The sequence below is a fragment of the Trichomonascus vanleenenianus genome, assembly GCF_965637985.1.
Source record: "Trichomonascus vanleenenianus strain CLIB 3782 genome assembly, contig: TRVA0_017S, whole genome shotgun sequence".
Classification (NCBI taxonomy): domain Eukaryota; kingdom Fungi; phylum Ascomycota; class Dipodascomycetes; order Dipodascales; family Trichomonascaceae; genus Blastobotrys; species Blastobotrys vanleenenianus.
In genome coordinates, this window is record NW_027481870.1 from 101,102 (window position 1) to 123,469 (window position 22,368).

The following is a 22,368-nucleotide window of genomic DNA, read 5'->3' on the forward strand; positions in this document are numbered from 1 at the left end:
GCATCTAGATAAATAACGGATTTGTGATGGTCATGTTTCTCATTAATTGTTCGTCACGGGGGGTTGTTGAGGAATGTTGAACACTCTCTTGCCGAGGCCGGTGAGGGACTCCTTGAGCCAGTTGGTGTCGGCGTGGTTCATGTAGTTGACGCACTTCATGGAGATCCACACCATGGTGAAGATGAGCACCGGCAGCCAGAAGAAGAAGAGCATGCGGTCGTTGTTGAGCTGCTTGCGCTTGTCCTGCCACGCCTGAAGCACCTCTTCCTCCGCGGACTGCCGCCGAGCCGGCCTGCGTCTTTGCACAGGCTTTGGATCGTCCACAACCGCCTGGGAGTAGTCTATCGAGGTCGAAGCACCGCCGTCAGGGAAGATCTCTTCGTAGCTGGGAGGCGGAGCGGCGGCAAGGGCAGGAGGAGTGGTTGTAAATCGCTCGGGAATGAACTTGTTCCAGAACGGCTGGTCCACGAAGTCCTGGTACGAGTTGACAGCATTGTGCTTGAGCCCCGTGAAGAGGTCGGCAATGTTCTGCGATATCGTCGTCTGTCCCTGCGCCACGGCCCGTGCCAGGGCCTCTTCATTGCTCGAATCCACCGTCTCTTCGTCATCGTCCTCGTCGTCAGACACGTCTGAAGGGTACTGTGAGCTCAATGCGGACGAAAAACGAGACGTGGTAATAACGTAGCGGCCAATAAGGTCGGCCCGGAGGTCATCATCTACGAGATCCATAATCGTAGCGCCCGTGTACGTCTTCTTGTAGGCCGCCGCACCACGCGAGATGAGCAGGTCGATAACGTGCTCCTGGTTGTGCAATGCGGCAAAATGCAGCGGAGAGCATCCATTCTTGTCGAGCGCGTCAATGAACGCGCCATGATCGAGCATGAACTCGCACAGCTCGTCGAACCCGAGGCAGGCTGCAAGGTGGAGGGCGCTCTGGCCCTCGGAGTTAGTCAGCTGCCACCGCGGCAAGTCTCCCGTGTCAAACAGCTCCATGAACTCAAACATCTTCACGAGGAGGGCCTCCAGTTCATCTAGCGGAATTGTTGATGTACGGTAGTTGGTGTTTCCGCCACTGCTGCCAACACTTTGCTCTAGCTGGCGCATGCCGGCGATATTGCTCGACCCGATAATGCGGCGCGCAATATCTCGGGCGTCCTCCAGCTGGCCGCTCATCTTCATGCCCACGATTTGCAGGGCAAGCTCAATGAGCTGTCTATCCGTGTCGTCCACGTACGAAAAGACCTGCGAGTCCCCGACGGGGATACCTTCAAACGACACCACGACGGGCCCCGGCACCGGTGACGGCGGCAACTGGGCCACAATGGTCGTGGCGTTCCACGTTTGAGTGCTAATGGAACAGTTTTCGCCAAACTTGGCGACAAGACCGGGAATGAAATTCGACCCCAGCAGGGTTACTTCAATTCCGCCGCGAATGCTACCCGAAGCCGGGATAATGCGGTGGATTGTCGGCAGCGCAGCTGATTCTCTGCGAGGCTGTGGTGTCTGTTTAGGGGTATACTCGCAGTCGAGACCAAAGCTAAAGTCAAACGACTTTTGGGGCAGCATTTTCTCGCTGACGATAGGCGAGGTCGCCGCTGTAGACACCCCCGAGTAGTTCGACGCCGATGGTGGAGAAAGAATGCCATTCGACGAAGACATACTGGTGACCGATCCTCGCGACCGGTGAGTCTGTTTTACGTTGGTAGTACTGATATTAGTGAGTGATGGTGGTTTCGAGGCCGCTGGTGGAGCGCGGAACTCGTCGCTTCGCTTCTGGCGCTTTGGATTGGGCTCTGCTTCAGAAGAAGAGGACGCGCTACAGCTGGCTCCTCCAGTGCTCGCTGGTCGCGGACCGCCAGTGGACACAGCCTTGTGGTCGTCGGTAATCATTACAGGCGAAGAGGTACCTCTGGCAAGAACCCGACCGCTATAATCCTTGATAACAAAAAACACCCTAAAAAGCACAAGTTAGTTCCTTTCAATCCAGTTACGCCGTTCAACGTGACCAGTGGGGGGACACTGTCAAACGTGCATAGAACGCATGTGAAATCTGCACGACCGATAGCACCCCCTGAAGGGGGCCATCTCCGAACATATAACCCGTCCAAAGTACCGTAATAACTTACCTAAAGCCAGTTTTCTCTCGGTGGTGTCGGCAGTAGCAGGCGAGCCGCATGGGGAGCTCGATTTCCAGGCTCTGCTGCATCTTGCCGTCGATCTCAACGTCGGCAATGCGCCCCATCTCAATGACTTCGCGGCAATTAAATACAATGACGCGCCTTTGGCGGTCGGCGCTCCAGTGGGCCTCCTCAACGGGAAGCCGCACCTTCTTGCGCGATGCCCGCTTACGCTCCCGCTTGATGCACCGCTCACACATATTAACACGGCTGTTGCGGTCTCCGTCGCATACAACGACCGTGTCCAGCAGCAGCGTTGACGGCGACACCTCAAACGGGTGCTTCAGCTGCAGCTTGGGCTTTGAAATGGTGTCGGCCGGCAGGTGCAACAGCCGCTCGTTGGGCGGCGGATACATGTTCATTTGCACCTTGATCTGAGTCTCGACGCGCGACTTGGCCGGCAGCGGCTCAATCTTGAGCCCATGTGGCAAGGCAGACGTGTCCTCAAACAGCTCTGGCGCAAAATCGCGAGCATCAACAGCCGCTGAGGCGCTGGCAACAACGAGATCGCGGCCAAACTCGTACCCGTCAACCGCAGGAGCCGCCGCACCCGCCGCTTTGCGTGCGGCGCTGCCATTAGGATTATTAGCCGCCGCCAGGTTGACGCTCGACCCCGAGGGTGAGCTCTGGGCCGTGCTAGAAGCCGGGCTCAGCTGCGGTGGAGGCGGGCTGGGGCTCACTGCCAGCATGTCCATGTGAAGGTGTTCGCTCAAATCAAAGTGCTCTTCCTTGGCCAGTTCGAACCGCATTTGCTCGCCCTGAAGGATCTGCTCATGAATGAGCGAGTTGCGAGCCAGCGGAGGCCCTGTGGGCGTGCTTACCTCGCTCTGATCAATCTGTATCGAGTCGTAGTCCTCCGGCGACAGCCCGTGCGACTCCTCCGGCGACGGCGTCAGCGTGAGCGCCTCGTGACCGTCAAACTTCATTCTTTCCTCTACCAGTGTGTTGTAAAGAGACAGAGAGAGAGCAACAGAGTCTAAAGCAACGTGTTCCGTTGTTGTCCTACCTGGTTATCTGCTCAGCCCTGGATGCCTGTCTGCCGGGTTGTACAGGGAGAAGCAGCCCCCCTCTCAAATTCGTCATACACACCTCCTCAGGAGAGGTCCCAGACGACGGTATCAGCGCTGGCGCGCGCGCGCGCGGCTCAAAACTTTTTTTTCGGGAACCGCATCGCCACACCACGTTTTTGGCTGCTCACTGCGGTGCAGCCGTCTTGGAGAATGCAGCCTCTCGGCGTGCTCTGGAGCGCAGGAAACCCTGGAATGCAGCCAATTGTTTGCGCACGAAATGTGCTGAATAGCGTGAGCGTTGGCATCGCCCTACAAGGTGGTACACTCAGATAACGCTTACCCCCTGGGCGGAACGCCGATCCGGACGAACCCGGGAGGCCGCATGGCACGGCTGCAATCCTCCCAACCGCGCGTGCGCAACATCACTCCGCGAAGCGCGGGCCCAAGGGGGTTTGGGGGGCCCCAAGTCAATTGAAGTGAGTGTGTTCATGGGGGGACTGACTACCTGGGGCTCCGCTTCGCGGAGATATTTTGGAGTCAATTGAACTCTCTCCGCGTAGCAGAGCACCGGAGGGGGTTTGGTTGCAAGTCAATTGATAAGGCGCTGCACGGCTGAAACGTCCCAACGCCAGCGCTCGCGGGGGACATAAAACATCACTCTAAACCCCACGCCCCCGCCTCCGTCCCCAACCATCTACACACCTACGATATTGGATAAGCGATAGATGGATGCAGTACGACGAGCAGTGCTGCTGGCTGTGATAGCCATTGTTGTGGTGCTATACCACTTTGATTTCAAGCATGAGGAGCCTATGAAGGTGGAACAAGTGCGGGTTTCGAGCCACGGGGTCCGCATGAGGCACATCTTCCACCATAATGCTGGCGACCGGTATAACCAGCACGCGAGACTGGACCTGCCGTCTCCAAACCAGGAGATTACAGCGTTGACAGCGGAGGAATTCGCGCTTCAGAGTAAGCCCAAGGTCATTCGCCGCCTGGCCGATCGGTCCCCGGACTCTGTCGAGTCGTATCTGGCTTATCGCAGGCAGACGAAACGGCAGGTGGCCATGGAGCTCGAGTGGTCTGACGACGTCGTCAACGTGCCAGACCTCTCGGACCGCGATACAATGATTACGCTGGCGCGGATGTGCCAGGATTCGTATGTCAACGAGCCATACCAGGGGGACTGGCTCAACGTGACTGACCCGTGGGGCCTCGTTGACTCGCACGGGTGGATGAGCGACGGCCTACGGGGCTACGTTTTTGCGGATGAAGGCAACAATACTGTAGTAGTCAGCATCAAAGGCACGAGTGCCGCCATCTTCGACAATGGTGGCGACACGGCAACAAACGACAAGATAAACGACAATTTACTCTTCTCATGCTGTTGTGCCCGCGTATCGTACCTGTGGAACACGGTGTGCGACTGCTACACGGGCGACTCGTATACGTGCAACGACGAATGCCTGGAGGACAATTTGTACCGCGAGGACCGCTACTACCGGGCGGCTCTCGATCTGTACCGCAACGTGACGAGCCTCTACCCAGACGCTAACATCTGGGTCGTCGGCCACTCGCTGGGCGGAGCATTGAGTGCCCTTCTGGGGCGTACGTACGGCCTGCCGGCCGTTGGGTTCGAGGCGCCTCCTGAATTGTTGGCGACGAAGCGGCTCCACCTCCCCATGCCTCCGGGAGTGCCCCTGTGGGACGACCATGTATGGCACGTCGGCCACACGGCGGATCCAATTTACATGGGAGTGTGCAATGGCGCCGGATCGTCGTGCTGGATTGCCGGGTACGCCATGGAGACCAAGTGTCACTCGGGGCTCCAGTGCGTTTATGATGTTGTGCACGACCGCGGGTGGCACGTCTCCATGGTCAACCACCGCATTCTCACCGTCATAGCGGAAGTGCTGGAAACGTACAACTCGACTCCAGAGTGCGTCGTCCCGCCTCCCTGCATCGACTGCTACGACTGGAATTTCGTCGCGCCCACTGACCCTGTCACTACATCAGCCCCCATCGTTACCTCTACTTCTACGGAAGAGTCTTCTCGGCCCACTTCTACTAGTACTAGTGCTAGTACTACCACGACAGAGCCGCCGCAGACCTGCCTCAAGCGGACTTGGTACGGCTGGTGCATCAGCTACGGCCCTGCGGATCCTACCAGCACTTCCGATGTGCCTACCACTACTCCCGCAGTTACCACTACTCCTGCGGCTTAACGATCCTTTATTTATTTTGTACTTTTTGTATCACGAATCAATTGCATTTACTTAAATACTGCTCTGCCTTCAATTGACATGGGGGCCAGCCCCCAAACCCCCGTAGCTCCGCTGCGCGGAGATCTCGTAGTAACGAATAGACCTCCATTATTCGAGTTAGCCATTACTCTAGTTATTACTAGTACTGTACTCTTATGGGGGCTGAAACCCCCCGTAGCTTGGCTCCGCCGAGGTTACACGTATTTCATTTTGGTCCCTAGAAGATGTTACAACCATTATCCAAGCAGATGCACTGACGAAACGAAATTGAAATGGCTCACTATTACCTGAAGTGGAACTTACCAACAGAGATGAGTTGGCAAAGTATTAAAGCGGAAATTATGGAAATAGACTAAAAAGCCGATAGAGCTACTACAGCCGACATGGATGGGGGAGTCTAATTGATCTTCAATGCAAGATACAGTTGTCTGGTTGATCCTGCCAGTAGTCGTATGCTTGTCTCAAAGATATGGTTTACAGGCGTTAAGCGGCACAAGAAGACTCGACAAGTATGGCTACACTCCCAAAGGAGGCCGTCGCCTAATGGCGGATTCAACTCGCTAGAGATGCATTCCACACAATTGCTAAGTGGGGTTTTAATCCCCTAGGGGAGCAGTCTCCCTGACCCTCGGGGCATCCAGCTCCTACTGCGCAATTTTGTGTGTAGAAACCACCGTGTTTGTCGGTATCGTTGTTACGGAGTGACGAACTCCCAACGAACTTGTAACAAGCTCCAGTAACAGGTAACGCAAACCAGTAACAGCGTAACAAATGAAGGGCCGATATGCGCTTACACCCGGTGAGTACCTTGCAGCCATTTCGCATAGCAAATGTCATACAGCTTATTGGATATGTTAAGTAAAAGAGCTGATGAAATTGGATGATCCAAATAGCTAGGTATAGGAACGGTGATTTATATGTAGCTACTCTTATGAACAGTAGCTATGTAGATCGGCTTATTCCTATCATAGTGATCATAAATAAACGGGGGCAGCCGTAAAACTATGGACCCAATTGATGGTAGTACAGTGAATTTCTTATCATGCGAATGATTTGTTAAACATGCCATATGTAAATCTCGGAAATATACTCATGTCAAATGCGTTGCGATGGTTACTATGTCGTGCTGACAGTATCCTCTCGGGATACATCTCTGACACCGTCAGTGTCGCACGTTATCACTCTCGTACCCCTGAAGTCGGCTGCTCCCAAATAATCCACGACCTGAGCCCTTAGTCTTGGATATATTGGTCCATTAGCTGTAGTCGGTTGAAACATACCATAGGCGTAAAGGGTACTGGGTTAGTGTAATTGTAGCACGGTAGGTGGTCTGAGTGGTAATAGAAGTGGTAGTAGTAGTGATAGTAGTAGTGATAGTAGTAGTGATAGTAGTAGTGGTAATAGCAGTGGTAGTAGTAGTGGTAGTAGTGAGTGGAAGAGGGTAAGTGGTAGGAGTATAGTGGTAGTAGCTGCCGTTTCCGAATTCCTCTTGACTCGTTTCGAGTGCCCATGTGGTACAACTACCGGTGTATAGGTCTAATTGATATGAAAGAGAATTTCTCAATGTATGATCTATGTACTTCCGGTATTTTGAGCGGAGAGATCTGATCTCGGCCTCAGCAAATACCTTAATAGTTTACTTCAGTATAAATGTATGAGAAGAATTGGCTGAGCAAATAATGGAAGCCAGAATAAGCTACAGTACTACTACAAAGGTATTCGTATACCGCGACAATGGCATTTGAAATGAGGCTTGGCCTGGCTTCGACCGAGCCCAGACATTGCGGTTTTAGCGATACAGAGAATGCAGCTAACTGATTGATGATACAACTACTACCGCATTGTGTTGGCCCAAGAGGAAAGCTATTATTAATAACGAAGCTTTAACTAATAATATGGTTACCTAATGGTAAAATCCGGGTAGAATTGGAAAAGCGGCACCAAGGGGGGACAGCGGAATTCCAGACGCATCTGCCAGATAATGCACTTCAATGACTTTGATATGAGGTGGTTCTATTAATTACGCGACCGACCCCTGCATACGACTCCAAGGAGTACCATCCAGACCAGACCAGACCTAGTCTGATGCGTTACGAGAATCCAAGCTACTGGGATCACGACTATTCCATGGAAGAGTTACCTATCTGGTACTACACGCCATCTCGGCGGAGCCGAGCTACGGGGGGTTTGGGGGGCTGGCCCCCCATAGCGCAGACCGCTCAATTGAGCACCCATTTCCTCATCCCAGCGATCATTGCGCGATATAAATCCGGGGATTGCGCGATGGAAATGGAAATCCAGGGGAAGCAAGGGGGGCTGGTGAAGTCCCCTGGAAGTGTTTGTTGTGGGGCCCGCCGACCGCCCATTAAGAGAGATCCCCAAATGATTCATAGTGGGTGACTGATTTACTTGCATTTTCAATTTTTGGACGACAATGGCGTATTCGACAGACTCGCTATCGTCGCTGTCGTACGGACTGGGTACAGCACTGACGGCTCTGTCGGACGACGAGCCTTTGCATGACCAGGGAGTGCGCCCTCCGGCGCTGCTCCACCGGTGGAGCACGAACCAATCGATCCTGGCGCTCGAGACGACCAGCAACCGCATTTTCGCGGGAACCCAGGGCGGTGAGATTATTGTATATGACCTGGCGACCTACGAGGAGGTTGCGAGACTCCAGGGTCACAACGGAAGCGTCTACGCAGTCGCGGTGCTTCCCGGATCACAACTGCTCGTGACGGGCGCCAGCGACTCGCTTGTCAAGGTGTGGAACCTGGAGAGCCTCACTGAAGTGTACACGGTGTATTCTGTGTACGATGTCGGCGATATCTTCTCTCTGGCGTGGGCACCGGGCAGCCAGACGCTCTACTTTGGCGCCCAGAACACGTCGATCCAGTGGATCAAGCTGTCTGAGCGGGCGGCCCACGAGACTTCGGATCCCAGCCGGCTGCCGTCGCTGCGGTTCGACCGGTTCTTCGACTCCAAGGGCCCTGGAGGCAGAATGTCGCCGCTGCAGCAACAGTGCAAGGGCTCACCGAAGACAAAGACGGAGCACCATCTGCTACAAGTAGACCCGGAAAACGTCATCCAGTTTGCTCACTACGGCTATGTGTACACAATGCTCATTGGAGAGCTGGCCAATGGCTCGGAAGTGCTGATATCTGGCGGTGGAGACGGTACGGTCAAGGTGTGGGAGCTTCTCGATGGGCATCCCCACTTGAAGCGGGCTTTCACCACCGAAGACGAGAGTGGAGTGCTTTCAATGGCTTATGAGGAAGGGTTTTTGTATTGTGGTCTGGCCAACGGAATGGTTATGACGTTCGATCTCGACACTATGCAGAAGATGAGGGTCGACCGGGGCGCTATCCGCGACCAGGACGTCATGTCGCTTTCCATGTGCGGAGACTGCCTGTTTAAGGGGTCCGGAGAGTCAGTCTATAAGTGGTCTCCAAAGTCCAACGTAGATTTGAGATGGAAGGCCCACGAAGGCCAGATCCTGTGCAGCACCATCTGCCCCCCAGGGAAGCTCACGACCGGCGGAACCCCCCAGGGAACCCCCCGACTGAAGCTCATCACCGGCGGAGGCGACTCTACCGTAGCAGTGTGGGACATTGGGGAGCTTATTGAGGCGACGCGGTCGCCCAACGCAGAATTAGACCTGCTACGAAGCGGACCCATCGACGATGACAACATGATCAAGACCCTGGCCCACTTAGTTAGCTACAAGACGGTCTCCGGCCCTTCGGGGGACTACGCAAACGATTGTCGCCGCTGTGCTTCGTACCTTCGCAACCTGCTGCGCCGTCTCGGGGCTGAATCCCAGCTTATCCCTCTTGATCGCGGAGGCAACCCGATAGTCTACGGCCTGTTCAAAGGTTCCGACACCAGCGGCCGGCGCATCCTCTTCTACGGCCATTACGACGTTATTGACGCTCCCCGGAACGACTCGCAATGGCGCTCTGACCCATTTGAGCTGACTCCGCGCAACGGGTACCTTTATGGTCGCGGCGTGTCCGACAATAAGGGCCCCACGACGGCGGCTATTTACGCGGCTGCCCAGCTTCACCAGACAGGCCAGCTCGAGAACGACATTGTCTTTTTGATTGAAGGTGAGGAGGAGAATGGCAGTTTCGGGTTCGAGGAAGGGGTAACCAAGCACCGGGCGCTTATTGGCGACATCGACTGGATCCTACTCTCCAACTCGTACTGGCTCGATGACACGACGCCGTGCCTCAATTACGGCCTCCGTGGGACTATCAACTGCACCATTGAGATCTCTTCCGGGCGACCCGACTTGCATTCTGGCGTGCACGGCGGCCTGTTCCCAGAACCGACCCTCGATATGGTCAAACTACTGGCGACCCTCGCCGATGACCGTAACCGGATCACGATCCCCGGGTTCTACGACCCGGTGCGCAAGATCGACAAGTGGGAGGAGGAGCTTTACGAGGCCATTGTACGGGAGACTCACCATAAGCATGATAAGGACACGCTCATGAAGAAGTGGCGATACCCGTCCATGACGATCCACCGCGTGTGGGTCAGTGGCCCCGGGAACTCAACGGTAATCCCAGCGACCGTCTCGGCTCAGGTATCGTTCCGTATTGTCCCCGACCAGGACCTGGCGACCATCAAAAAGGCGCTCGTTCACCACCTGCGGGACCAATTCACTAAGCATTGCGCTTCATCGAACTCGCTCTCCATCACGTTCGCCAACGAGGCGCTGCCATGGGTCGGCGACCCGCACTCCAAGCCGTTCCAGCTCATGCGCAACGCCATCAAGGACGCATGGGGCGGCGTCGACCCGCTCTTTATCCGCGAGGGCGGCTCCATCCCCGTCGTGCCCGTGCTCGAAAACCTGTTCCCACCAGCTGGAGCCTTGCAACTACCGTGCGGCCAGGCAAGCGACGGCGCCCATCTTGATAACGAGCGCCTGCGCGTAATGAACCTGCTAAAGACTAGAAAAATCCTAGAGCGCGTGTTTGTCCAGTTCTAGATTATATTTATTCCCTGTATATACCCTCCATAAACTAATGATCCTTCTATAAATTAGTCGCTTCAACGTACTTGGGGGCCAGCCCCCAAACCCCCGTAGCTCCGCTTCGCGGAGATCTTGTAGCGACCAATTGACCCCCAGTTCCTTGAGGAGAAGGAATCATTGAAGTGAATTGCCTTGCGTTAGTTAATCTATGACCTAGAGTCCTGAATGCCCCGATGGGGGTTGCCCCCTAGGTCTTTATCCAATTTTTAGTTTTTTAAGTTAATCCGTAGTGTTCTCCAAATGCGTCAGGTCAGAAATGTTGAATTGCTAACATTACTCGGTAGTTCCGGAAAACAGCAATGGGCGGTATAGGGGGGTCTGCCTCCTATGACAACAGCATCTTTCTTTTTTATCTTGAATTCAACGATTTGTACTGATAGAGCTATTACCGCTTCAATGAACATGTCAATTCATCTGAATAAGCCATTCGGTTACTATGACAAGTATTTTTTATATTATCAGAATCTATTAACAGTTATACTCATAATAATACGTTACTATCATTACAACTTCCCATATAATACTCTGAGATGAACTGATGTCAGTAGCTTCGCCCATCGATTGGTTTCCATCCATTGATTTAATAATTTAAGAGCTGATTGGTTAAACCATCCTTCCTTGATTTACCTTTGATTGGTGTATATAACATCTACCCTAGGTTTACTCATATAGATTGGATATTTCTCGACGATTCAGTCGTGTCATCTACCCTTCTTTAATGATTGAATTTATATCATACGCCCTTTGGATCGACCAAACTCTGTTGGTTAAAGAACTATTCGTTTGTTGATGACATCCATTTCTTCGTTAACTAATTCAATTGGCCTTCGCTGAGGTCTACAATATCTCCGCGAAGCGGAGCCCCAGGGGGGTTTGGGGGGACTGGTCCCCCCAATTGCTCGGGGAGAAGGCTCCCGGGGGATGAATAAATACACTCTCTACCACAGTCTCCTGCTGGTGATCTCGCCGGTGGCGCTGTCCTTGACATGCAAAACGCCGTGGACAAACTTGGGTGCCGACTTGGGGTGATCCAGGCTCTGCACTGCAATGAACTCCAAAAGGGCCTTGGGTGGATCGCTGGCGTCGGACTTGTCTACGAGGGGTGACTTGCGGAGACGCGAGTAGTACGCGTCGCCCGTGACAGTAACGCGCCCCTGAACCACCGCGTCGCGGAACCGGTTATACTGCGGGTGGTCGTTAGGCAGGCTGATGGCGTCCTCGCTGTCGGCCATCCCCGGCACGTAGGGCGCCAGGACGCGGTCGATACCGCTGCGCGACATGAACGGGCGCGCCGCCAGGGTCACCGCCCACGACGGCTCAATGACAAGCCCCTTGATCCCGGGCTCCGACGTGCGGATGTATATCTTGTACTCGTCCTCCCTTGAGTGGTCGTCGAAGGTGACGGGCGTGCCTAGTAGTAAATGCACCTCTTCATCGACCGACAGCCGGTCATGCAGTTTGGACTTGACGAGCGCCAGCAGCAGGTCCCTGTCGAGCTCCGACTTCAGCGGCTTGCGCTCCCGGCGACAGAACCATAGAGGAAGGAACAGCGTCTCGTGGCGGTAGCCCACCTTGTAGAAGGTGTACCCGGAGATGCCTGCGATCGCGGCGACAAGAAGCCCCAGCGACGCTTTGACCGACTTCTGCCACGGAAGTGGTGTTATGTAGCGGCCATTCGTCGAAAACAACCGCCTAGCCTGTCTGAAAGGCCTTATCCGGCTCATTGTGCGTGTCTTTGCTTCCCTCACTGGCCGGTGGTCGTATATATGGGGTATGCGGTTATCGGCCGTTTGGGATGATGCGGTGCCCCGGTGATAAGCCCCGTGCCATTATGGAGCTACACGCCCTGTTGGACTCCATCACCAAGGAAGAGATGCAATCTCTCCGCGAAGCGGAGCCCCAGGGGGGTTTGGGGGGACTGGTCCCCCCATTAAAGTAGATGCTTCAGTTGACTTGGGGGCCAACCCCCAAACCCTCGTAGCTCCGCTTCGCGGAGGGGTCTGCTGGTATAACCAAAGACAGTCAATTGGCATCTACTTATTGTTCCGCGAAGCGGAGACCCCAGGGGGGTTTGGAGGGAATGGCCCCCTATTAAAGCAGAGGCTGTAACTGACTTGGGGGCCAGCCCCCAAATCCCCTTAGCTCCGCTTCGCGGAGGACTCGTAGACATCAATTGGAGGTATTGGAGCCTCACAGGGAGTTTGGAAGGGTTTAGTCAAGTAGATATAGCAAAAAAATATATGTAATGCAAAGGATTAGTTACCGTAGGTCCATTGGGTCCAATTGGGCTTGAGGCCCTTTTTGGAGTCGGCGTAGCCACCGCCGCCGCCTCCAATGAGGCGAACGTATGGCTGAGAGGACTCGTCGTTTTCACCAAAGAGCGTAAACACCGAAGACTGCGACTGGTTCTTGCTATGCTGCTGTGGCGGTACGTCTCGTAGAGGTGGCTGGGGTGGCTGGTGTTGCGGCTGAGGAGGAATGTGGCGGTGCTGATGTGGCGGTGGAGCGTCGGCCATGGCCATGATTTCATGGAGCGACCGGTGAGGCGGCTTCGCCGACGGGGACGGAGGCTCAATGGCCTTGGTTGGAGGTGGTACCTTTTCCATTGCGTCCCCTGACGCGGCGTCAAACAGGTTAACCTGGTCAGGCCATGATCGGATAGCCGACTGGGTGCGGGCATGGGTCGTCGTGTTACGCTTCGGCGTTGTTGGAGGTGGAGGGTGACTGGGCGAGGCGGGAACACTGGGGGCTGCAGTGCACGAAGTTCGAGCCTGATCGGCCTGCCTGTCGCCTGCGACAATGGGCCAGGCATTGCCTCGAGTGCCAATGACGTTGATCTGCTTGAGCACAGTCGCCTGGTCCCACAGGTACCGGATGCCCACAATAAGCCCTTCTTCGTCAAAGTCGACAAGGTGTACGAGGTAGACTCGAACCGTCTCGTCGGCAATGAAATTCATGCTCAGCCCAGGCACGAACCCGCCGTGACCGCGCGCAAACGTGATGGACGAGTCCGTCTCGACTACAAGACTCCGCCCACACTCGTGGGCTTTGAGCACCTCCTCCTTGACGCTGAGCTCGTGCTCGACGGAGGAAAAGTGCTGGACGATGTCTGGCCCGCCCCTGAAGGTCAGCCCGCTCGCGATGTAAGCCACGTTGGAACCGCGACCTAGCGCGTCCTCGCTGGGATGCGCCCGGAACTGGTTGTATTGTTCTAGCAGCGTCATTCCACCTGGGGAGTTATGGTATCTGGTTATGTGTGTTTTTGATATATCCGCAAGTTAAGAATGTACCAGGCACCAACTCTATCTGCGAAACAGCCAGTCTCGACTTTGCGTACGACTTTGCGTTGCAGAATATGTTTGTTTTGTTTTTTATTTTTTTTTTCAAAGACGAAACACAAACAAACGGCCAAAACGTCTTGCTGCCTCATGCAACATGAAACCTTGCTCTACCCCTGAATATTTACCACCCACCCGCCATTTACTAGCCCAGAGGTCGTCATATTATCAGTCGACCGTAATTTACTACCCCTGAGGTCCCATATTACCAGTCAACTGCCATTTACTAGCTCTGGAGTCCTCACATTCCCAGTCAACCACCATTTAAGGCTCGTTCGACTCTTTTGTTACCATTTCATATGTAACCAGTCAGCCACCATTTAGTGGTCCTCCATCTCATATGCTATCAGTCAACTGCCATTCAAAGGGGCTACCAGTCTTCGAAGTCGTCATCGGCCCAATCGATTGAAGAATCGGCCTGGAGCAAGGCAAGCTTCTTGTCTATTTCAGCCTGGATCTCTTCTGCAGTGCGGGTATCAACTGGCTCGGCAGGTTTAGCTTTCTCACCCTTCTTACCACCCCGTTTATGATCGGAAACCGCAGGTTTTGTATGTCCATTGGATCTTTTATCTTTGACGGTAGGCTGAGGCCTCTTCTCTTCTTTTCTTCTGTCTTCTCTGGAGGTTGGATGGGATCTCCTGTCTTCTTTGGTAAAATGAGATCTGTCTTCTTTGGTAAAGTGGGATCTGTCTTTGGCGGTAAAGTGGGATCTGTCTTCTTTGGTGGTGAAATGTTCTTTAATAGAATGGGATCTGTCTTGTTTGATGGAGAGGCTCGAAAGCCGGTCCTCTAGTGGGGCTCTTCGCGACCGGTCATCTTCGACAGCCTCATCACCCCGCCATGCAACCTTGTTCTTGAGCCGCTTCTCCTCATACTGCTGGCGGAGATGCTGTTTCTCCAGCTCCTTCTTCTCCTTGTCATGTCTGCTCGACCGTCTTCGCGTCCTCTGTGCCGATTCTGGCTTCCGTTTCTCCTCGCCCTTCTTGCCCTCTCCGTCCTTATTCACTTGCGTTTTGTCCTCCTTGCGTCCCTTTCTGTCCTTTTCTTTTAATTTTTCGCTTTTTTCCTCCTTTGGCTTCTCTTTGTCGTCGCTTCCTTCATTGGCCCATTTCGATTCAAGCAGTCCGCCGTACGTCTTCTCCGGTTCCTTCTTTCTCTCCGGCGCTTTGCCAATAACGTCCTTCAACTGTCTGCCTTTCTGAACCTCCTCCTCTTCCTCCGATGCATTCGCCCACTTTGATCCTTCCAGTCCCACCATTGTTTGCTGTCCGGAGGTGTCGTGTGTGTGATTTTTCACCTAATCGGCCGCCTCCCAACGGACATCACCATCTCACCCTCCGCTCAGCGGAGCCACGGGGGCTTGGGGGCTGGCCCCCAAGTTCAATTGAAGCGTATACGGGGGGACCAGTCCCCCCAAACCCCCCTGGAGCTCCGCTTCGCGGAGATATTGTAGCCAAGTCAATCCCCCAAGTCAATCGAAGTGTATATGGGGGGGGGCCAGTCCCCCCAAACCCCCCTTGGGCTCCGCTTCGCGGAGGGTTTTGCAAATGACCAGCAGTTATCTTCAATAAATACAATTCGCGTTATAAGTCTATTCATCCCGGATACTCATGCAAGATGGAAGGAGGTTAGCGCACGAATTGGTCGGCACCAAGGTTGGCCAGCCTATCCGCCTCGTTATTGCCCACATTCGTGCTGTGTCCCGGTACATGGTCGAACAGGACATGCGCACCGTAGCCCCTCCGGTCATATGTGTTGTTGAGGTCTCGAATGAGCCGCAGCACTTTCTTGATCAACTCGGCATTGGCGACAGGCCCACCCTTTACGGTCCTCCAGCCGTTCTTTTCCCACTTTTTGTTCCAGTTGGATACGCAGTTAATAGCGTACATCGAGTCCGTTACCAAGGTAATAGGGCGGCTGTACTTGTTCCGCTTGAACTCGTTGAGAGCCTGCGAACATGCCACATAGAGCGCAGTCAGCTCAGCAACCTGGTTCGTCGTAGGGCTGTCAGGAAGCGGCCGCGAAATGTTTCTCGGGTCGTTGCGGCCATGGTAAATGCCAATTCCACCATATGCCTTCGAGGTACCGTTGTGTCTGCACGCCCCGTCAGCGTACACAGTTTGGTACAGTCCAAGCCCTAGGAACTGGCAACATGACTCGTAGTCTTGGAATGTAGCGTATCGCTTGATCTCTGACAATAACCGCTCGCTGTTGAGATAGTGTATCAGCGTTTTCCTACATGGTTAGTTCTTTCCTCTACCCTCCTGTCTCATGCCTATCGAGAATAATACGTACTTCGACACTATTTCTTTAGGGCGGTCCGTTTTCCAAATAACCGCGCAGAATACTGGCATTTTGTACTTTCAACAGGCAACCGCCAGGCCAGCTAAGGGGTGGTTGAGAGGAGGCGAGTTTGAAAATCTCCGTCTCACCACTTAATTACCAGAAACTAGTGTCAGATTTAACTTCGACGGCGTGAACTATGGATACTTCACTGTTGTTCACCGGGTCATAGGTCTGTATAAACACTTGGATATGCTCGCCAATTCCGGCCTTACCACAACAGGATGACTTCTGTTACAACAAACTCCCTTCTTGTTACAACCGGTTACAACCTGCAACAAACTCCCGTAACAGCTCGTAATAATTTCCCACCCTGTAACAAGACGTGCACAACAACTCGTTACATGATCGCTAAAAAAATTGAAATTTCGTTACAAAACGTAACAAATTCCGAGTCTATTACAAACTTATCAGAAAATTCTCACTATTTGAACAGATTTCCCTAGTAGCGAGTTCGCATTATCCTACTGTCGTTGATCGGATATCCAAAGCACTTACTCGGCCGGACAATAATGGCATTCTTTGACGTTTATAAATCTCTGCAATGAACTAATAACCGTTCTAGTACCACTGGTAGTAGCAAATTGGGGGGACCAGTCCCCCCAAACCCCCCTTGGGCTCCGCTTCGCGGAGATATTGTAAGTTGATTAACCTCCGCGAAGCGGAGCCACGAGGGTTTGGGGGCTGGCCCCCAAGTTCAATTGAAGGCAATGGGTCAATTGGACAGAGTGAATAGGTAGATTGTGTATCCCAACGATGCTGTATTAATAAGTGTACTCTAATAAAACTAATTTAAATGACCTTTATGCAACAATTCGATCCTTCCAGCTCTGCTTGAGCCCCTGTCGCTTCTTGACCATCTCACTCCATTCCTTCTCGTCGTCCTCCTCTTCATCGTCATTATCGGCAACGTTGCTATTAATGCGCATCATGCTGCTGGGACGAGGCTGGGTCTGGTAGGCAAACGGCTGTGCCTGCGACTGGGGCCGGGCATACGACATGCGGTACGCCTCCTGGTTCGCCAAATCTTTAAGCGTCGGTGCAGCAGGGTTGCTGTTGGTGCGCTGGTGCATCATAGGCCCTCGGGCGTGCATTGAGCGCTCAGACGGCGAGAAGGACCGCACTGAGGCCGGGCGCCCTGGGGGAGGCATGGCGTACTGCGACGGCGCGTACTGGGGCGGAATTATGTACGGCTGCTGCTGGTGCTGGATTGGTGGTAGTGGTGGTTGTTGGTACATTGGCGCCACGTTATTATTGCCCTTCATCTCCTGGAGCAGCTGGACCTGCATCTGCATCATCTGGAGCATCTGCTGCTGAACGTCGAGCTGCTGAGGAGGCGGCGGCGTGCCGCCATTGCTGTTATTGTACAAGGACGGCGTATACGTCGAGTTCACCATGGTCGACGTGCGCATGTTGTTCTGGTGGGAGAGAATGTTGACGCCCATCGACTTGCGTCGCTCACGAGCTTCTTCGGCAAAGGCAATCTCGCCAATCAGGCCGCGGTTACCTACATAAGTACCGCCATTGTACGCCGAGGGCAGGGCTCGGATGGGGGGTCCGCCGCCGCCGATATTGCCGTTAGATCGCACTGATCGAAGCGATTGGGTGTCCGAAGGTCGGTAGAGGATGCTGGGCCCGCCAAGACCAGGCACAAGCTGCTCGCCCTGAAGGTTGGGCTGTGAGTTGGTAGACTTGAGGGCCTGGCGTGGCATCTGGGGCGGCTGGGGGAACCCGTGGGCTTTGAGAATGCCTAGCGGCACATCATCGAGCTCATCTTCATCCTCGTCTTCTTCTTCGTTGAACATGGGACCGTCCAGGTTGCCAAACGACTGCGAGGCTCGCATGTTGAGCGCAGAGAGGGCTGTAGAGGACCCCGAGATGCGCGTCATCTTCTGGCGGTACGCCGACAAGTGGGCGTCCTGGCGCAACCGCATGCGAATCTGCTGCTTCTTGGCGTCGGTCAAGTCGTCGTACTTGTCCTTGAGCTTATCCTCTTCCTCTTCCTGGTCCTCCTCTTCTTCATTATCGTCGTCGTCGTCATCATCATCATGGGCGGTGGTATCACGGGAATCGTCGTCATTAGTATTATTATCATTAGCGGGGGTCTTCTTTAGTCGCGGGTTGGTGAGTCCATTTTCAATGATCGACTTGCGGTACGAGTCAAACTGGCTCTTGGTCATAATCCTGCTGTTGTTGGGGCCAGGAGTGTATGCACTAGGGGGAGAGGACCTTGTCGGTGGAGCCAGCGGAGACAGAGGCAGCAGGCTGAGTTCCTCGTCGTCCGACTCATCCGACGAGCTGTCGCTGTCGGACGACGAATCCGCGTAGTTGATGCCCATTGTGGCCCGAATGGTTGGCATTTGCGAATTGCCAGATCCCAAAGCCAATTGCGGATTATTCCCAGACCCCAGTGGAGCCATTTGAGATGGGGGAGGCCTTGGCGGAGCGTACGCTGGCTGCAACGGAAGGTCCTCCTTATGCGAAGAAGAAGAAGCCTCGCTGTGCTGACTGTGTTGGGATTGAGACGATGAGGACTGGCTGTGCTGACTGTGTTGGGAATGGGTCGACTGCGATTGAGACGACGAGGACTGACTGTGGGAGCGAATATCGTCGTCCGAGGCCAGCGACTCGCCAAACTGCGATTCATCCAGGCTCAGAGCCGGCAACGCAGGTGCTACGACATTCTTCTTCTTCATCTCTGCGGTTTCGTCAAAAGTAGCGTGTTTACGCAAGTTCTTGGTAGACCGCTTGGTGAGCCTTTCAAACGGGGACACGAAGCTTTTTCGCAGCGACGAGGCATTATCTGAAACAGGGGGCATGTTGTTCTCCTTTTCAGTGTTTGCGAGCGATCTTGAAACGAGCTCAGCCTCAGTCCGGGCAGACTCCTGGTTGAACGACAACGCGGACCCGGCGCCATCGGGCAAATCATAAAACGAGCCCGAGTGAGGTGGAGCCAATCGTGTTTTTGTCTCGCCCGTGTCTAAAGGCCGGTACAGCGCGCTGAACCGGGGCAACATCGACTTAATGCGCGACGACGGCGACGACAACTCATCATTATCATCGTCATCTTCATAGTCGTCGTTGTACGAGAGGCTCGGAACCTCTGCGGCTCCGCCATACGAGGTCGTGCCATAAGGCTTGCCCAGTCGCAGGTCGTCCTTTGCTTGTTCTTCCATAGTCATCGAGACCAATGTAGAATTTGGAGGGCCCTGCAGCTGATGCCTTTCGGGGGTGACACGAGGGTGAAAGGTCGTCGCTACTACGGCGTCGGCGGGATAATGAGCAAGGGGGGTGGTGTTGAAAAAACTGCTATTAATACCGCCCGTTGTTATAGAGGCAGTGGTGTAAGAGGTAATGCTGGTACCGGCGCTGCTGGAGCTGGAATAATGGCCAGTGCTGGGCTGCATATACGCTGCAGACGCCGCCCTACGCCCTGGACCACCACCAATGGCTTGATTGCCAGCTGCAAGCACTGCAGATGAAAAGTCAAACTCGTCCTCCTCCTGCCGTTTGACATTTGGAGCTACCGGCGACGGCTGGATCGAGTTGTCGCTTTCCATTTCGCTCTCACTGTTAATGGGCGTCCTGGGCTGGGCCGTGCTCCGGCCGTTTGTTTGTTGTTGTTTTTGGTGGTGTTGTTGTTTATGGTGTGGCGGGTTCCGGGATTCCTCTTGTTCCGGGCTGCGGGTGGGCAAAGGCGGGAGAGGTGCGTTACGCCGCTCGTCCATCGTCACCAGGTCGACCCCAAAATCAAGTCGTGGGAGAGTATATCCTGTCGTCGATTCTCCAGTGGGATAGCTATTGCGCTTTTTCGCGGTTTGGTATGGGCTATAGTGGGCGGGAGGAGGTCTGCGCGTCTTCCGAATGCTGCCACTGTGGTGTAGCCCCTTCCTAGCCTGGCCAATGCTACTACTGCTGCTTCGTCTACTCGAATTAGTCGTGTAAGTAGTCGCAGTGGTTGAAGTCGTGGCAGTACTGCTGTCGCTTCCACTAGTGCTTCGGCGACTGGCGCTCGTTTTTGGGGCCCCCAACCCTAACCCGTCCGCAGGGTGACGCTTGAATAGCCTGACCGTCATCTGGGCTCCTTCCTCTGCGGTCTCTTCCCCCCTTTGGTTGTGTAAAGCAGAAAAGGATTGGTTTTAAAAAGAACTAGTCCTTTAATTTGGGGATTCTATTGTTAGAAAGCTAAAAAAATGGCCGGAATGTTGATATTTCGTTGATAAAACCCCCCTGTCCCAGATGTCTCTTGATAGGGTTAGACTTATATGAAGGCGCCAAAAATACCTCCGAGCTCTTTTCAAACCGTTAACCTAACTGCTCCAACAAGGAGGGTATATTACCTACGATAATGCTGCTACGAGATGATGGTGATTTGATGAGAGATCAATTCATCAAAAAGCTCTGCTTGTAATAGTTGCCTGGGTCAGACACCGACTCTGGTTTAGGCATGGGGCTAAGACCTTTATATATACATTTTGTATTTTTAGAACTTCTTTCATTGTCGCTCCCATGTCGTACAACATGATCTATATCTCGTCCACTATTCTCCCTGCGTAGTACTTGCTGGTGTTCTATAACACACACATATGTTTAGTATGCACATTAGGTAGGAGTACATTGGGGGGACCCGTCCCCCCAAACCCCCCTAGGGCTCCGCTGCGCGGAGAATTCCTGGGTTCAATTGATATTACGTCCACATTCCAACTGTAAATTGGGGGGACCAGTCCCCCCTAACCCTCCTGGGGCTCCGCTTCGCGGAGAACACTGCTGCTATTAGTTGTCTTCCTTGGCACCTCCGCGAAGCGGAGCTACGGGGGTTTGGGGGCTGGCCCCCAAGTCAATTGAAGCAGCGAAGTGTAATTAGGGGCCCCCCTGGGGCTCGGAGGTGCCAAGAACTAAGGGGAAGTGGAGTGGAGCTACGGGAGCTCGAGGGCTGGCCCTCGAATAACACTGTACTAGTAATGAAGTCAGATAATAGTTAGTAGGTTAGTAAAGGGCAAGGAGGAACCCTGCAATGGCAGCAGGAAGGGCACACGAGGCGATTTGGATGCCTGAGGCGCCGCCAGAGGAGGTGCTCGTTTCAGTAGCGCTCGAGCTCGCCTTGGAGGATGCGTCGCTAGTAGATTGAGTAGATTTGGTAGTCGTAGACAGCGTAGACTGGGTAGAAGAGTCCGAAGAGGAGGTCTTTTCGGCGAGCTTGGTCTCGACGCCCGTGATTCCGGCCTTGACTTTTGAAGCAGCCTCTGCGTTATAGCTGGCCGCCTCGCGTTCGCCGTCTTCGATAATAGACCGTACGCGCTCTGATACCGACGGGGCGAGCGACTTCGCGGTGCCAACAATCTCGCTCACCTTGGCCTCCGCGGTCTTAATTGCGTCCCGCCCGTGGGACAGCGCCTCCTGGACAGCCGTCGAGGCGTCTGCACGCAGGTGGCCACCCTTGGATTCGGCCACCTGCAGGGCGCTCTGGGCCTCCTCCCAGCCTTTGCTCGCTTCATTCCATGCTGTCTTGACACCGTCTCCGGCATACGACTCGCCCACGGCGATCCAGCTCTTGATCTCGCTGCCGGCCTCCGTGGCGACTTCGCCGAGAGCAGACACGAATCCGCCGAGAATGTCGCCCTGGGCTTGTGCGGCCACAGCCAGAGCCGCAGCCACGCCAGCCATCACCTTCAATTGGACCATTTTGTTCGAGAGAGGGGTTATAATTAGATATTAGAGGATTACTATTATCTCTAGAAGATCACTGATTCACGAAATGATAGGAAAAGTGAGCTCTTATATACCTACGGGTTCTACAAGCTTTATAATATGCAGGGGACCAGCTAAAAGAGTTCGCCATATGCACTACATCATACTACCGTACTGCATGAGCTGATATTTGGTTATTAATGGTCACTGGGCGTTTTGATGAGGCTTAGGCGATGTCGGAGGTTCGGATAACCTTGGCAGCATCACTTTCATTGGCTCCATGGTGGAGTGCTGCGCCTTTTTCTCGATCTGCACCTCCGCCCGTGGTGCCGGTGGTGATCGGAACATGTCAATTGCCGGGTGTGCGTTGGGGACGGCACAGCCGCAACAGATGCGGCACCACAAGATGAAGTATTGAGGCGAAGCATTGGTGGTGGCTTTGACATGAATCTCTGGCTATTTTTGGTACCGATATATCCTCCGCGCACCGGAGCCTCGGGGAGTTTG

The 22,368-nt window shown here is 54.0% G+C and overlaps 9 protein-coding genes across 9 annotated transcripts; 2 read left to right on the top strand and 7 right to left on the bottom strand.

Annotated features, from left to right (window-relative positions):
- Nucleotides 1–42: 42 nt before the first annotated feature.
- SPT23 (protein Spt23p) lies at nucleotides 43–3,103 on the bottom strand (the record flags this gene model as incomplete). Its single annotated transcript, XM_076684613.1, has 2 exons — nucleotides 43–1,954; nucleotides 2,127–3,103. The coding sequence occupies 2 exons, from the start codon at nucleotides 3,101–3,103 to the stop codon at nucleotides 43–45; spliced, it is 2,889 nt and encodes a 962-aa protein (XP_076541123.1).
- An 809-nt stretch (nucleotides 3,104–3,912) lies between these two features.
- On the top strand, nucleotides 3,913–5,412 carry ATG15 (triglyceride lipase ATG15; the record flags this gene model as incomplete). The annotated part of the gene is made up of 1 exon (XM_076684614.1): nucleotides 3,913–5,412. The coding sequence occupies one exon, from the start codon at nucleotides 3,913–3,915 to the stop codon at nucleotides 5,410–5,412; it is 1,500 nt and encodes a 499-aa protein (XP_076541124.1).
- A 2,473-nt stretch (nucleotides 5,413–7,885) lies between these two features.
- DUG2 (glutamine amidotransferase subunit DUG2) lies at nucleotides 7,886–10,447 on the top strand (the record flags this gene model as incomplete). The annotated part of the gene is made up of 1 exon (XM_076684615.1): nucleotides 7,886–10,447. The coding sequence occupies one exon, from the start codon at nucleotides 7,886–7,888 to the stop codon at nucleotides 10,445–10,447; it is 2,562 nt and encodes an 853-aa protein (XP_076541125.1).
- Nucleotides 10,448–11,430: 983 nt separating this feature from the next.
- Nucleotides 11,431–12,216, bottom strand: TRVA0_017S01134 (uncharacterized protein; the record flags this gene model as incomplete). The annotated part of the gene is made up of 1 exon (XM_076684616.1): nucleotides 11,431–12,216. One exon carries the CDS (start codon nucleotides 12,214–12,216, stop codon nucleotides 11,431–11,433), a length of 786 nt encoding a protein of 261 aa, XP_076541126.1.
- Nucleotides 12,217–12,747: 531 nt separating this feature from the next.
- TRVA0_017S01156 (uncharacterized protein) lies at nucleotides 12,748–13,716 on the bottom strand (the record flags this gene model as incomplete). Its single annotated transcript, XM_076684617.1, has 1 exon — nucleotides 12,748–13,716. The coding sequence occupies one exon, from the start codon at nucleotides 13,714–13,716 to the stop codon at nucleotides 12,748–12,750; it is 969 nt and encodes a 322-aa protein (XP_076541127.1).
- Nucleotides 13,717–14,200: 484 nt separating this feature from the next.
- TRVA0_017S01178 (uncharacterized protein) lies at nucleotides 14,201–15,088 on the bottom strand (the record flags this gene model as incomplete). The annotated part of the gene is made up of 1 exon (XM_076684618.1): nucleotides 14,201–15,088. One exon carries the CDS (start codon nucleotides 15,086–15,088, stop codon nucleotides 14,201–14,203), a length of 888 nt encoding a protein of 295 aa, XP_076541128.1.
- A 370-nt stretch (nucleotides 15,089–15,458) lies between these two features.
- On the bottom strand, nucleotides 15,459–16,184 carry TRVA0_017S01200 (ribonuclease H family protein; the record flags this gene model as incomplete). Its single annotated transcript, XM_076684619.1, has 2 exons — nucleotides 15,459–16,065; nucleotides 16,126–16,184. 2 exons carry the CDS (start codon nucleotides 16,182–16,184, stop codon nucleotides 15,459–15,461), a joined length of 666 nt encoding a protein of 221 aa, XP_076541129.1.
- A 792-nt stretch (nucleotides 16,185–16,976) lies between these two features.
- TRVA0_017S01222 (uncharacterized protein) lies at nucleotides 16,977–20,657 on the bottom strand (the record flags this gene model as incomplete). Its single annotated transcript, XM_076684620.1, has 2 exons — nucleotides 20,518–20,657; nucleotides 16,977–20,466 (listed from the first exon to the last, which is right to left on the bottom strand). Exon 2 carries the CDS (start codon nucleotides 20,247–20,249, stop codon nucleotides 16,977–16,979), a length of 3,273 nt encoding a protein of 1,090 aa, XP_076541130.1. The 5' UTR covers nucleotides 20,250–20,466; nucleotides 20,518–20,657.
- A 502-nt stretch (nucleotides 20,658–21,159) lies between these two features.
- Nucleotides 21,160–21,855, bottom strand: TRVA0_017S01244 (uncharacterized protein; the record flags this gene model as incomplete). The annotated part of the gene is made up of 1 exon (XM_076684621.1): nucleotides 21,160–21,855. One exon carries the CDS (start codon nucleotides 21,853–21,855, stop codon nucleotides 21,160–21,162), a length of 696 nt encoding a protein of 231 aa, XP_076541131.1.
- Nucleotides 21,856–22,368: the final 513 nt, after the last annotated feature.